This window comes from Poecilia reticulata, chromosome 7 (assembly GCF_904066995.2).
Source record: "Poecilia reticulata chromosome 7, P_reticulata-male-v2, whole genome shotgun sequence".
NCBI classification, from domain to species: domain Eukaryota; kingdom Metazoa; phylum Chordata; class Actinopteri; order Cyprinodontiformes; family Poeciliidae; genus Poecilia; species Poecilia reticulata.
In genome coordinates, this window is record NC_088836.1 from 10,318,982 (window position 1) to 10,334,735 (window position 15,754).

At 39.1% G+C, this 15,754-nt stretch overlaps 1 protein-coding gene across 4 annotated transcripts in view; it reads left to right on the forward strand.

The window, feature by feature from the left end:
* Positions 1 to 15,754, forward strand: part of sema3b (sema domain, immunoglobulin domain (Ig), short basic domain, secreted, (semaphorin) 3B) — a 127,662-nt gene that overhangs the window by 92,805 nt on the left and 19,103 nt on the right. For 3 of the 4 annotated variants that reach the window (XM_081608830.1, XM_081608831.1, XM_017307978.2), the window contains 3 exons: positions 10,833 to 11,339; positions 13,144 to 13,301; positions 14,410 to 14,472. In XM_081608830.1, coding sequence (XP_081464956.1) covers positions 11,159 to 11,339; positions 13,144 to 13,301; positions 14,410 to 14,472 — 402 coding nt within the window. In that variant the 5' untranslated portion in view covers positions 10,833 to 11,158. Of the gene's footprint in view, positions 1 to 1,518; positions 2,605 to 10,832; positions 11,340 to 13,143; positions 13,302 to 14,409; positions 14,473 to 15,754 lie in introns of those variants that run through there. The other variant, XM_008423833.3, reaches the window with a different exon arrangement.

Consider the following 15,754-nt stretch of genomic DNA (forward strand, 5'->3'; position numbering starts at 1 on the left):
CTGGCTTTATGCGCTCCCTGATGTGAGACCCCTGATCGGGTCACAGTGGGCCGTGTGTGTTTGAGAGCGTGGGTGAGTCACGGTTGCCGGGTGCAGTGTGGCACCTGCTGCTGGAATGCTGGAAAAACAATCAATGTAATGTTGGTGTAAATGTAAGATCTTAACCACGAACTCTGTTGGCACATCTGGTCAATTAAATCCTGGACTGAAGTCGGCATTGACTGGAAATAATCTTCTTGTTGACAGTCTGAATCACCTCAATCGTTAAAAGGGAATCGTACAAATGAATCAGACGAATGGGGGGGAACAGAAAAGGTAACAACATCCCAAGAAAAGTACATCCCAAGAAACTGGAATTCCAGCTTGGAAAGCCAAAATCACAACAAAAATCCCCAGAAAATCACAGGTTTGACGTGAAGATGACCATTGTGCATATAGAGCCAGAGCTCCAGGAGTTTTCTGTTTGTCTGCATCTCTTGCAGTTTGCATCATGTCACTCTAGCACAAGCACTATTAAAGAGGATGGTTTTTTTCTGCTGTTCTTCATGATTCTCTCGTACTGTGGCAGAAATCCATATACATATTTTAGCAAGGCAGTCTGATTCTAACCCCTATTGGGAGCAGTCTTAAATAGTTTCAGGTTTGTCCATTGTACAGTGGAGCCCACCACTCAGTTGTGGCATTTATTTGCAGCCAATTGCAGTTCTTTCAGCCAAACGTGTTACTCTATAGATTGGCTTGTTCATCAACAGCTGACATAGGAAAGAGTAGAGAGACAGGCCTGAGACTGACAATCCTGATATATCTTTAAAACTTTAGTTTTCTTTGCTGTATTTAATTCCCTAAGAGGCATTCTTGAGCTCTCATGATTTTTTTTCTGCCAAAAACCTTTCAGAATCGAACCACGACAAAAGACAGACCCACATCTGATATGACCACAAGATGATGTAAACCCCCATGTGCCACAAACTTTTGCCAATTACCCTCGTACTGGGCGTGGATCAGAGTGAGAGGCATTGTGGTGTCAGCCTGAACCGTTCTTATACTTGTCTGGAAAGCTTTTAATTTTTTTTTTATCTCTGCATGTTTACAAAGATTTTAATCCAAATGGTTCTGCTATCTTCATACACCAACACCCAAAGTCTTCAGAGGGAAGCCTTGTGTCGGTCAGAGTAAACGTCAAGTCACGTCTTCCAGCGATTACAGCCGAGTTTTTAAGCCTCGACAGATGAGAGCCGTGCAACAACTTGCTTGTTTCATCGCATGTCACGCTGTGTGAGGTGATTCTAGCTAAAAACCTTTGTTTGAGAAATGTGTCAAACAGAATCAGCCGGAGACGTGTTGATGTACTTGGCGACTCTTTTAGAAAGAAAAGATGGTCAGATTTCTGTCTGAATGTGAAATTGATTTCATCCAAATTCTCAGAATTGCGTTTTTTTTCCCTCTTCATTCCTCTAGCAGAGTCTGAAGTTTCATACCACTAAGCCACTGCAGACATCTTGATTTAAAAAGCAGCAATAAAACCAAAAACAATGGGAAGCCACGTGGAAAGTATGATGAGGTTATGTTGGGAGAACGTTTTAGATTTTCCGGTGCCTTTTGGGAGAAAAGTCATGCCGTGTTTAACAGTGTGCGCTTTATGAAGGGAGTTTCTTAGTTGAGGTTTTCTGCCTTCAGCGGTTTGTTAAAGCCTCTCGTCACAATCAAGGGCAGAAGGGGAAACAGTTTCACCCAGGTAGCTACATAAATATACAGTAGCATTCATACTCGTAGAGAAGAACAGCACACCCCATGTCTCTGGCCCTTTCCACGCCCCTCCTCTCACCTCCCACCTTTTTCCTCCTCTTTTCAACCCCTCCCTCCATCTATCTCTCCCTACCGTTCTCTCCCCTTTTGAATTAGGTTCATTCTTTCAGCCTGTTCTCCCTCTGAGCGTTTCTGCTCCACTCAGCTCCTGTGAAAACTCCCTGTCTGTGTGTGTGCGTGAACTCCCTGTGTGTGTGCGCGTGTGTGTGCGTATGTGTGTGTGTGTTAAGAGGAGTTTTATGTGTGTGCACAGCGCTGTTTTTTTTTTTAAGAGGAGCTGAAGTGCAGTCGTTCATCAGTGTAGCTGACTGCAGTCGGGGGAATACTCAGAGCTCCGCGTCACTTTTCAACTTACAGCTGCTTACAGAACTTTTTTTTTTTTAAAGACTAACTGGACTTTTATTTTTCACCAAGCCAGGACGGCAGAGCTGCTCACTCTTTGTCCCATCTTCACTGGAACTCCCAATATTAATTTTTCCAGAGGTTCTTCCAGGATTGTTAAATTTTGTTTTATGTATTCTGCTTTCTGAGTTCTATTGCAATTTAGATAATTGCTATTTCATCCTCATTCCCTACTTTGACTTGATATGTTAAACCTTTAATGGAAATTAAGAGCTCAGCAAGAGTGAAAAGGTGTGCATGAGCAATAACTTTGACAGTACCTACGACACAGAAAAGTTTCTCACACTGGAAGCAATAAGTGCAACGAGAGGCATGAAGGGCTCAGGTGGATGCTGATTCTGACCAGGACAATTTTGAACCTTTGCAAATTTTTATCTCTTGGAACTGGATGGGAAGGTGAGTTTTAATTGCTTGCAGAAACAGCTCGAATGTTTTTGTATAAGAATGACATTAGCTTAATAATAGGGGTGTTACTGGAGGCATTGTGAGCATCCTGGGGCTTAGCTCAGCCTAAAAGAACTTTAATTTACCTAGACAGCAAAGTCATTTTTCTGTCATTTAAAATGAAAACAGTAGCAGACATGTTGTATGAGTTATGGTTTGCATGGCCTGCTTTTTCCAATGTGAAATAATAATAAAAAAAGACCAAAATCTTTTTACTGTGTTTTATAGCATCGAGAGTAAAACACACTCAAAGAAACTAACTTTAAGGATAAAAATATTAAAATTTCCTATTTTTACTTATCTGCTTTAGCAGATAACTTTTTGTATTTCTCCTTGTGAATGATAACAGAAACGTCTCATATCAGCTTAATGTGCCAAGTTAGATCAAATCAACCTGATTCTTGTAGAAGAAGCAGTCTAACTGCTGTTTCTGCAGCAGGATGCAACATTTTGTCCCTCATCAGACATGGCTGTACTTTTCTGACTAAGACACAGATATTTTAATACATTAAAACTTGATACATGACATTTTTGACAGAGATTTTTTTAAATAAATGTGGCCGATACTTGTTTTATCAGAATGGATTCTTTAGGCGTTCACTGTCGTGTAATTGTATCGACAAAAAGTGACATTTTGTATGCATTCCAAAAAACTGGTGGCACAGTTTAACATCATTTATCACTTTAACTATTTTTAAAATTCTTCACAATTTTTTAACAGTGCATTCAGCATTTGTCACATACATTCAGAAACTGTCAAATACACGACATATGTCTCATTTAATCCATGAACAAAGATGTTGTAGTTATAACTGGTGGAAACCACATACTCAATAAGGTGCACAACACATGTATGTCTGTCATATACAAGACATGCTGCTAGGTTTTGTGACAGACACTGATTGTATGAGATACAGAGAACAGGCAAACAAATCTGCTCAGGTTTTATGTAAACATACAGACCATGCAGTCATATTTTACAGGATGAGTAAATGATTTTATTAGATTTATATTGATCAATTTGATCCCAAGTGGAATAAGAGACTCCCTCCCACCCTGCTTGGGTTTGCTAGTATAAACAATGAATGGATGGAATAAGGGACTATTCACTAAACATCAGGGTTGCAGCCTGAATGTCTAGGTCTAGTACCGCCTTTGGGTAAAAGGTCATACATGATACTGACTCATAAGAATAAACAGAGGAGATTCTAGGATTATTTATGGAGAATCTAAAAGTCCACATTTTCTTGCACTATAAATCTTTCACAGATCACAAACTGTTTTTTATTTTATTTTTTTTTGTGATAATTTAGCTGTGCTGAGTTTTTTTTATGCTTTTCTACTTTTTGTAAAGCCCTTCTGCTAAGTGATCCCCTTTTATGTTTTTAAAAATAGAATAAGTTTTAAAAATCTTCTTTTTAAAGATCTCTGTTCAATATCGTATTATCCAAATTTATCCAGACAAGTTTGATCAGTCCAAATAGTTTAGGTTTTAGAAAGGAAAAGTGAGGTTCAGACTGTGAAATAACCCTTAAATTTAGCACCGCACGGTGACCAACTGTTAGCTAGATGTGCTACGCTCAGTTATCTTTGGTTATGTCTCAAGAATTAGTTTCTGTTATACTTAAGAGTAAAAAAATAAGAGTCTAAAAAGTCTAAAAATAAGATTCAAGATGTCAAATTTAAAGCATGCTCCTTAAGCATCTGCCAGAGAAGCTCGTACTGAAAGCAGTAGTCACTTTGACCAAACTATTGTGATAATTTCATTCCACAACATCCCTAGTTGCTAATGTAAAATGTTGTTGCTTTAGCTGCATAGACTGGGGCATCTGAAGAAGACTTAACAGCTGTTAAAGCTTTACTCAGCCAGCTGTTTTAGAACCTCAACGTGTGCAACAATACTATTCCCGAACCATTCAATATCAAAGTAACTTTCATGTTTTGTTGATTGCTTGTGGGATTTTTCTTCGCAGAACTACAGTGAAAGCTGAGATCTTGTTTCACTCACAGCAGTGAGTTGTCTTTCCTCTGAGAGCTCTTTGGAGCAGATCCAGTCAGAAGACCAGATGCGGCTCCACAAGGTCTTGATTCACAGCAGCTTCTGTTTCTGACAGAGCCAAGCCGTATGCTAACAGTGACCAGCAAACTTCATTTGCTCCAATTGCACCTTTATTGTTATTTAATTGCCATACTTTACTGAACCACAACAGTGAGGTCATTTTTAAAAGTCATGTTTCTTGGCTCTGATCAGTGATTGGCAGGTCAAATGCAGAACTGTACTTTGATGCAAGTTTTGTTGCAACAGATCACCTGATGATTAAGGTCATTATGTTCGGATGCATCAATAGAAACTGCTTCAGAACCTTTTTTTTCTCATTCATACATTATTTTTCTTATGAAATAAAAATTAATTTGTCAAAATTACGATGGGCAGATCTGAAAGAAACTCAAATACTGATACTAGCTACATAAAAGCCTGATCTGTGCATCTCCATACTTTTATCAAAAGTAAGATTAGTCCAGTCCATCCTGACTGACCTGGCAGTGGAAACAGCTGCAATCATAAGGCACATTTAGCAGAAAGCGACCCCAACTCTAATCCTCGCTATAAATTGAACCCACTCCAATTGCAACATTTCTTTTTCCGATTTAAGTCTCCAATACTTGGAATAATTAATCCAAATCAAATAAAGATTAGCCACAGGTTTGCCGGCTGGGAAACTTCCCCTTCATGTTGCAGGGCCAGATGGCTCAGTACCAGCAGCCAGCAGAGAGCTGCGGTCTCGCTGCTTCTTCATTTTACAGGGTTTCTTTCTGAGCACTCAGTTTATTTGCCTATAATCGCCTTTCATTTACTGGTTCACCTTGTTTCAGCATACAATCCCATGAGCACTGTTTAACTTCTGTTGTGAAACTGCTTCACTTTGCTTGCTGTACTTGGGCGTGTTTGAGATCGTACTTAGATGAGACTGTGTGAACTAGAAGGTTCTGCTGCAACAAGTTACTGTACTTTCATGCTTATGAAGCGGAAACAGAGGATGAGTTAAAAAAATTTTATTTTTTTTTTCAACCTTCATATGTGATTTGTACTTTTAAGCGCTGGTGTAAATCAGTCCATTTTTGTCAGCTTATCTACTACTTTCAGTTTAATGTCTTTAGTGAATCATCACTTAACTAAACATTTTTCACACCACTGGTGGTCTGTGCACTTCATGTTTTGTTGAACGTGCAGAGGAGAAATGAGGCACCCCTCACCTACCTGTGAATCTGAGTAAGACTAAATGCTGCCCAGTACCTGCTCCACGCTTTAGCTCCCGCCTCGGGTGTGTTTGCAGAAATCTGCAGCATGTCCAGGTTCTGCCATGCTTCTCCAACTGCACCTGCCTTTCCAAGGCTGAATATCTCTTCTGAATCAAAACACAACAATTGCTCCTAATGGTGCTTTTCCAGCGTTGGTTTTTGTTTGACAGACCAAGCTGGAATGTTGCACAAGTCACATCCAACTTTTTACATGCCTCATGAGTTGGTGTGTAAGAATGAGAGTGGAACCTTTTTCTGACTTTCAGCTACTAGAGTTGGAAGTCAGAAAAAGATGAGTCTCTTGGATGTTCATATTATTTTTGAACCGTAGTTTGTCATCTTGAGTGATAAATTGTCCAAATGGATAAAACAACAAATGAAAACAAAACTATTAATCACAAGGCCTATTGTTTTTCTTCTTTTACATCTTGAGTCTTCATTTCAACCCGTTTTACTGCACAGTTAAAGTACAGGAGTAAGTAACTTTACAATCTTAAGAGGCATTTTGGCATTTGCTCCTCCTAAATAAAGTGCTTGCAGAAAAATGGAGTTTATGTTTGTGTGTAAAGTTAGCACTAACCACAAGTTAAAATAAAATTACCTTTTCATCTAATTGTAGGTTGAAAAAATTAAAACATTAAACTTTTAACAGAAGAGAATGTCAATATATACGTGACTAAAAATATTCTAAATTCATATGAAATGAATAATCATAAAAAGCACACATCTCCCCCATTGAGTGCTGGAGATGGGCACTAGCCCCACACCCTGCAAAGATGAGCAGGCAGAATATAGACAATGGAAAAATAAAGAGGCTCAGGTATATATTTTGCAGACTATTGGGAAAAAAGGAAAGCATTTTGCCATTTGTTACATTCTGTTGTGATAATTCTATATCTAATGCCAAAGTTATAAAGACACAAAGAGATGCATGTAGCTGAGCTGTGGGTTGGGCTGCAGGCTGCTGGGATTCACAGCGTCAGAGTTATGTGGTATAAAGCTCAGCGTAAAAGCATACAAACCCATTTAATTAGACCTCCCTAAATAAATTCATGAACGAGTAAGCATGTTTAATAAGATTCCGTAAAGTAAATTAACAGAAAAAATAAAATGCATGAGTGTGAAATCTGTGCTTTCATTTTCACCCAACAAGTAGTTTCTTTGTAGAAACTCTGTAGTTCCCATTTGTGCAGCAGTTAACTCTTCAGGTTGAGCTTTTTTCTGTCTGTGTTTATGTGCCTTCTTACCCTTTCAGCCGCTCTTTGAGTTCAACTCTTATCCCTTCTTAAGATTTTCCTTCTTTTCCACAGAGCAATACATGCGATTATATGCCGACATGGTGCGGAGATGTAAAATCCCATTAAAGCTGACCACTCTAACCCTCCTCCTGTCCTCAACGTCTCCTGCCAATCAAAGTCAGCCAAAAGCCACCAGATACCTGCTGCTTGGCATTTTGCTCTTTAAAGTGTAGACCCCTCCTTCCGCCTCACTCGCTCCTTCTCATTCCTCCTTCTCTTCCACCCATCTCTCCTGCCTTTCATTTCTTGGTCCCAGGGAGGCTTAGCCTTGTTGGTTGCTGGCCAGGGAAACTCTTTTCTCTCCGCAGGCAAAACAATTGTCTCCTTTCTTTCCATCACATACTCTTTTCTTCCCCTTCTCTATCCCTCTATACGTTTTCATTCTTTTCATGGGACTGTATGCATGCAGGCATGCTGCAGGCTTCAAGTGCTCCAATCCCTACGTCTTGTCCATTCAGAACTTTGCTCCACTTCCAGTCTCACATGCTGTTTTTGTCTTTCTCTGCCTTTTCAGTTCTGCTTTGTGCTTGTAAATCAGATTTCTAACAACTCTGCTTTGTTTTGTTATATATTTGTGTAGTTCTGCTTTCACCCTTTTTCACAGCTCTTATCATTACTTTAGTTCTTTCCCAGATATCAGATGACACCATCCCATTACTGCCTTTGTCTTGTGATTATAACCCATTTATTTTTATTTCTTTTCCTACATCTGAGTTAATATGTGTAATATGTGCTGTGCCTCTAGTCCTTCTTGTTTCCGGATCTTTCTTCTTGTTTTCTTATGCCACTTTACTCAAACAACTTGGTCAACAAGTCCATATTAGTTGGAATAATTTGCTAATTAAATCCTGGGTCAAACATAGACCCGTCCATCCTTGCATTCAGTTAACAAAACTGAGTTGGGTTCTTGACTTGAACCAGCATATTGAGCAAGGTTTTCCATCCAATTGTTCTTTCTTTAACACCATTTAATGTTAACATATGAGCATAACATATGGTCACTGGATCACATCAGAGTAGAGTCGTACAGATGACATCCCGGCGGTTGCTGTCGCTGTAAAACAGGATTGCTACATTTATAAATTAAGAGCAAACTCTTCCTTATCTGACAATATAATGTCATTAGGATCCTGTATTAGTGATTAGCATAAACCCACCATTTGGATTAATTTGAGGGTGTCAAACATTCATTCTTTGTTCCACCCTTTGAAAGTGAAAGGCTAGAAGTTAAGTTGCTAATATTCATTCACTCATTGTTGCTTTTGGTGCTATGGTGTCGCACTCTAACCTCTCTCTGCAAAGGCGCGTCTCACCCTGGAGGCGGCCTGCTTTGTCTGCCCGTCTTATTTAGGCTGGTTTTTGACAGGACAGCTTGGCCCCTCGTCTCCCCCCCTCTGAATCTATGTCTGTCTTTATTTTTAATCCATTCCCTCTTGGCATGCTGCCGCTCCATGTCCATTGAAGCCGAACTGAATGCAAGTGTCGGTGAGCCTGGTGCCTTCTTTTTCTTCTTCTTTTTTTATTTATTTTTTATTAAGATGCTTTATGGAGCATGCAGGAGATTTAAGGAGTACTCAAGCTCAAGAGTGGGTGTCTGAAGAACTAAGTGCTGATTGGGAGGTGTGTGTTGTTCAAATAAACAAGTTAGTTAAGAGAAATCATGCTTTTAAAGTGATGAGAGTACATATAGACAGCATCATCAGACATACACACACATACAGCTCTGGGAGACTTGGCGGGACAATGGGACCAGTCGTTTGGCTTATACAAGCCGACAGGAGAGTAAGAATTTCACTGGAGCCTCTGTAACTCCCAGGAACTGTGACGTGAATTGCGCTTGAGTGCGAGTCACGGCGCTCCAGCTGACGAGGGCGCTGACGTCCATCTCCTTGAAAATACTGCGAGCACTTTTCCAGCTTTGTGCTCAACTTTGAGCCCGCAAAACACACACACACAGTGTCTCTTTCTTTCTGCTTCGCTTTTTAACACTTTATCGTGTTATTGGGTTGCTCGCACTTTAATGTTTTGTTCCGCTGCACCTGTACGTGTATGCATCAAACCTCATAAAGGTTGGGTCCACGAAAGTGGCGCTGTGTGTACTTGAATGTATGCTTTTGTGCATTCATCACATGTATGCGTGTTTGTGTGTGTTTGTTTACTGCAGGGTACGAGGGAGTTTATGCCTCCTTCTTCCCTGTTGTGTCGTGGACTGGCAGCCATGAGCTTATGAGAGCTCTCCTATCTCAATGCCTCAATAGCTCTATTATTCATAAAACTGAAAGCCAGCCGTCTTGGCTGTGCTGTGTGTCTGTGTGCAAGTGGAAGTTGTCTTTGTGTTTTAATTCTTCACAGTATTTGATGACAGTGCAATAGAAATTGAAGAAATCTGAAAAAAACATGAAGGGGCAACTGAACTTTTTTTTGACCCTTTGATTTCTTGGTTTCTGTAAAAGCCTAAAAAAAAGACATTTAGCTTCCTTTTGTCTGGGATTACCATATTTCACTAATTTTTCAATTTATTTTTCAACTTTTACTCTACCTTCTTTTTTTTTTAGTAGCTAAAAATCGAGCATGGCACAAAGTTGTTTAAGATTGCAAATGTTTTTCTTTTATTTTAATTCTTGCATCACAGAAGATGTTAGTTCTTAGAGGAGGTAACAGATGAAAGGCAGTGATGAGGAGTAATTGTCAAGAGATTCAAATAATAATTTAAAAAACCATTGAAAACCTCAATGCTAACTATGAGGTGCAATATAATGGAGGCTGATTCCAGTGAATAGCTTTACTGTTCCGGCAGCCTGGCAGCAGAGTCCAAAGTACTAGAAGAAAAGTTTGTGTGTTTCCAGTACAACACCACAGATACATTCCTACTGATTAGTTTGCAAACCAGTGACCTGGTTACTGAACCAGCTGTGTAGAGTCAAATAAAAACATATCCAACTCAAGTCATTGTTTCTTCTGAGACTATGTGTTTTACTTTGAATTCTGTAGATCCTAAAATACAGTCATAAACTGTTAAGTCATGTGGCGATGTATAATTCAAAATAAATACTTGAGAATATTTGAGTACTGCTTTGAATACGTCAGCTCTCACATAGCAGTGATACCTTCATCCACAGCTGCAGGCTTACCAGCAATGGGATGATTTCATGCAGTCTGCAAAAGTGGACAAAGAAAGTGAGAGTGGGTCTTCTGTCTTGGCAGTGCGAGAGGTTGTGCCGGGCTTGGCATTAGGCGCTACATATCTCTATCTCACACATGCTGTCTTCATTGCTGTGGTCAGCTTGCGTGTGTGTGTGCGTGCGCATGCGTGTGCTTGTGTGTGTGTGATTTAAACTCTGTTCCTGGTTCTTGCTGTAAACTGAAGGGATTATAGTGCGGCTGCCATAATAGAGGTTGGCATTGACACACCCTGGCATGAGCATCAATCTGATTCAGACTAAATATACCTCTGTGTGTGTGTGTGTGTTTTTGTGTGTGTGTGTGTGTGTTTTTGCATGTGTGTGTGTGTACACCAGGGCATCCCTGGCACAAGAAGTGCTCCTTTCTGAATCGTCTCCCTCTCTCTGTCTCTATTTTTAGGTCCCTGTGTCCAGGCGGAATGATTTTGTCCTGTCTCGGATGTGAGAGGTGATCTGGGTCGTCCTTTGTAAGAGGACCAGAGGATATATCCAGAAAACTCTTGGGAATAAGTCTGACGTCAACTACAAGCCAGGATAGCTGTTTTTTTTGTTTTGTTTTGTTTTTTTTTTCAAATTAGGAGAAACACTTTGCGTGACGATGAAATAGAACTGGACGAGAACCAGATAAATAAATCATCTCTCAGCACAAATACTCAGCACTCAAAGCGGCCAAAACCACTAAACACTAGCTTTTGATAGAAAGCGGTTTGTGAAAAGGGCGCCAAAATGATGACCATGATGATGATGATGATGGTCACCTGCAGCTCTCTGCTGGTGCTCGGGATGGCTGCTGCTTACTCTTCGTCCAGCTCAGTAACCCGTGCTTCATCTTCCTCCTCCTCCTCATCTTCCTCATCCTCCTCTCCCACCTCCTCCTCTTCACCACGCATGAAACTTTCATATAAAGGTAAGGACACGTCTCTCTGCAAAGGTCAGTTTGTCCTAAACCTACACTACTGATATAAGCAACCGGACACAACTGAATGTTGTACGTGTGCAGGCATACACCAACAGCTTGGAAATACAGTGGCATGATTGTTTGATCCATTTCAAGTTTTTTAATGTTAGAGGAGGCAGCTAACTGCCCAGTATGACCACATGAACCAGGGATGTGTGCCATTGCTTCAAACTGGCAATTACAGTCTGAAGGACAAGAGGTTCACTGCAAGCTGCCTAGCCAGCTGAAATTTGTGCCGGCTTCAGTTTCAACTCGGGGTGACATGCAGGTCAGAGATTGAAATGATGATGATGAATAATTAAAAGCTTAATAAGTTAGCATAATGAGTGTTGGCTTCGTGTCTGAGTAATATTTTTATTACTTTGTTATTATTATGTTTTTGTTAGGAACAAAAGTCTCATGTGTATAACTAAAATTGTTCCAATTCAGTCACAGACTGAAAGAAAATGTTCATCAAATTAAAATGGTCGCCATATTTACAAACTTAGTTTTTCTGCTAAAGCATCAGCAAGTAACGACATGATTGTATTTCAGAGTAACACAAAAAAGTTAATATAACTCATCATTATCTTTAAAGGTTTGGTTTTGTGTGCTTAGTAACTAGCTTATACTATAAGTAAGCTTACAGCTTAAGTAGCTAGGTTACTTGAACTGTAAATAAGCTTAAATATTACTATTAGCTACTATTAGCTAGCTAGTAGCAAGCTAGCTACTAGCCAGTAGTAAACATGTCAAAATGTCTGCTGCAAGTGTAGCTTTAACCAGACAGTTGGATTTATGAGGTTGTCTGCACCATTCTTTACCAATTATTGGATTGAAATCTGTCTTTTTTTGATTCAGCATGTCTTTTATTGGAGTCTAGGTTGTTTTAGCCGCAAGATAGTAAGATTGAGTAATAAAGTCCCTGATGTGATGCAGGCTGCCTTTTTATGGCGTCGGAGTTAGAGCAATAACAAGCTAATAAAGCCTTTTAAATGTTTAAATTTATATGGGTTTGGCCTTGTTTTCTTAAACTCCTTGTTTAAGTTAGGACAATGGGGGAGGATATTTTTCTAACTTCTCTGGCCAGCAAGCTTGTTTTTTTTCCATTTGCCTGGGTGGACTGTTGTAACTTAAATTTACAAAGACAAGCTAGATTTTCCTGGGCACCGTTCCCCCTAGATTTGTTTTTGCCAACTTTGTAACGGTAGTCACTCATTTTTTCCATTGAAACCATTACTGATGGAGGATTGTGTCTGTCCTCTTCATAAGTCACTTGCCTTGGGACACAGCCTTGAAAATTTAAGTAGATGACAAAAAAATATTTTAATCAACCACAGAATATTACAGGCCTGTAGCCAGCTGACTTTAAAAATAAGAAATCATTAACAATCCAATACATTGTTTTGATATTTGATATTTTCCCAAGTTATATTTTAGAACAGAATAGAAAAAATACACTTAATTGATTCCCAAGGAGATATTGCTTGTTTGTTGTCAAGTTATTCCATGGAAAGTGTTAAATATTAGTAAATATTCAAGATCAATTCTTAATGCACAACATATTGGAGCTATCCTTATTTTCCTACTGCTAACTCTCTTACAGAGCATTTGATCAACACAGTTAGTAAAGAAGCATTTTTATTCCCACAGTGATGTCACCAAATCTTTATTTTCCCAATGTTTATACTGTAGATGATAATGTAACAAATACACTGCCTATAAATCACCTAAATTTTGCTTGCCATGGTTAATTGATTACTTTTTTGCCTAGAATTGCAACAGTACCACGGCGTGCGGCGATTTGAGCTGGAGCGCTCCTGCTGTTTCAGCACCATGCTGCTGGATGAAGAGAGGGGCAGACTGTTTGTAGGGGCCAAAAACTTCTTGCTGTCCCTGTCATTGGACAACATTGCCAAACAAGAACACAAGGTAAGTTTAAAATATGCTTTAATATTGAAGCCCTTTTAATAGATTGTAATTACTAACTTGGGCATCAATTTAACCACCTTGAGATGTACTGGCGACCTCTCCAGAGTCCACCCCACTTCCTGCCGAGTGGCAGTAGTCCTTCCGCGATCGTAGACAATGGCTAGACGTGTTTGTGTACTTAGTATTTTGTATCAAGATAAAGAAAAGCTGTGAAATAGATTATTTTATTTGAACCAAAAAGAGATGGATAATTGTCATTCATGCTTATCACAAAGTAGATTAACGTGAAATTCTGGCAACAAAAGACGGCCTCTTGGGAAGTGAGACCTTTTTGCAGGCTACGTTTACTGTTCACTTTCTAGGAATTAGTTTTTGTCTGCTCTTCCAAGCAAGAACACACATGTTTGGGAAGGATTTGAAGGTGAGAAAACCCCCGTTTCCGACCTCAGGGAGTCAGGGAGTTACACAAAGTTATTTTCTGTTAGTGTGAGATTGAGAAGATAAAGATTGAAAAAAAATGTTTTCAACAAACATGAAAAAAACAACTCTTTAACAGAAACTTCAGACATAACAACACATAATAGTCATAATCTCCTTTTTAAGTTAGAGACTTATACTTCCAAAGTCCTAAAAATACTCAGTGAATTACCAGTGTACTTTTACAATAAGAATGTACAGTGTTACTGACAAAAACTATAGTTATGTGTGCTACATAAGCAAAACAGTCTAGTGGCAACATGTGTCCACAGCTGTTTGGAGTAAATTACATGTTTGACGTGTGAGACTTGAAAGCTTTGATGGACTTTGGCATGTGGGTGAGTTTGATTTATGGCCAGGCATTGCAGGTTCACCGTAGCTGATGTCTTTTACACTTTGTGGTCACGTGTGCAGGGGAAGAAGGTATCAGAGGAGATGAAATCGGAAATGACAGACTTAGACAGAGGGGAGAGACAGGAAGTGAGTTGGGAGCCAAAATGATGGCATTTCATATAAAAAAAACAAAACATTTCTATAAGATTGACAGTGTCTTTTCTCAAAAAAGTGGAGTCAGTCTTTACAAATCTTTTAAATGGCTGATATATTTCTAACCTTTTCTTCCACTTTTCAGATCTATTGGCCAGCTCCCGTTGACTGGAGAGAGGAGTGTAACTGGGCTGGCAAGGACATCACTGTAAGTCCTATTTCCTTATTTGCTTTTTAGTTTCTGAGTCATAGAATCAGGCAAAAAAAACCTTTTCAAAGTGTCTCTGAAAAATATAAAAATAGCAAAACCTCAAGCTTGGTAAAGAACTAGTTCAGTAAAAATTCTATTGAACCTTTGGAACATCAGACCTCTTATGAGCCTACAGCCATCACACACTTTACACAGAGCATGAAAATAAGGTCTATGGAGGTGTCCACTCCTACCCGGACCAACACAATACTACCTTTTAATCCACTGGAGTCATGGGAGTCATCACAAGACAGGATAACAGCATGTAAACTGATAACATGCAATAATAGGTGCAGCACCCCTACTTTTAGACCTACCATGTGGTGAGATCACTTCCTCAATAGCCAGTTATTTTAAACCTCATGTGACTGCGATTTACACTCTGATGAAAAGTCAAAAACATTTGTTTTGTTTCCTCCCCACACCTAAGAACCCGAAGGTGTAGATGCCTTATAGAGATCAAATTACTTTGGAGCTGTGGCATAGCATCTTGTACTGGGATTACAGTTAAGCTGTAGTTACACTGTTTTCTATTTTGTTAGGTATAATGGTGTATGGACCCATTACATCAGTCTAAATATGAGGGAAAATCATGAATTTGATTAAATATACTGTTCTGTCTGTTTTGTATATCACATATATATTGGGATAAATTATGTAAAATTAAAAATATATTTGGACAGGTACAATATTTGAACATAACAGTATCTTTGTATTTTTCTAGAAAATATAATCATCATCTGGTGTAGTTTCTGTACTTTTGGCAGTCTCTCTGTACCACTGAGTTGTCAAGTAAATATTAGCTTCATAAATCCTAACATAGGTTGGGCTGCAGTTGGACTTACTTCAAGCATTTAGCATCTTGATGTGAGTGATTCTTCCTCAGTGCTAACAGACTTCAGATTAAGTAATATTATTGTTTTGTTATTGCTACGTTTTGAGCAGCTGACATTGTATAGAAGTGCATATGGCAGCATCAAATTATGCATACTACAGAAATTGATTGGAAGGCAAAGCAAGACCATTAATTTACCTAAATAAATATTTTTATAGTGTGCTGGAATATTCATAAAAAAACAGATTTTATGGAATTGTGATTATTGGCTTGGAAGTGAACAGATTATTTCTATTTGTTGTTCATGTTGAGATTGAATAACATAAAAAAAGACTAACTGTTTAAAACATACTATATTTTGTGGCCTTGACCAACAGTATGGAAGGAACTGAGTCAAAGCATGTG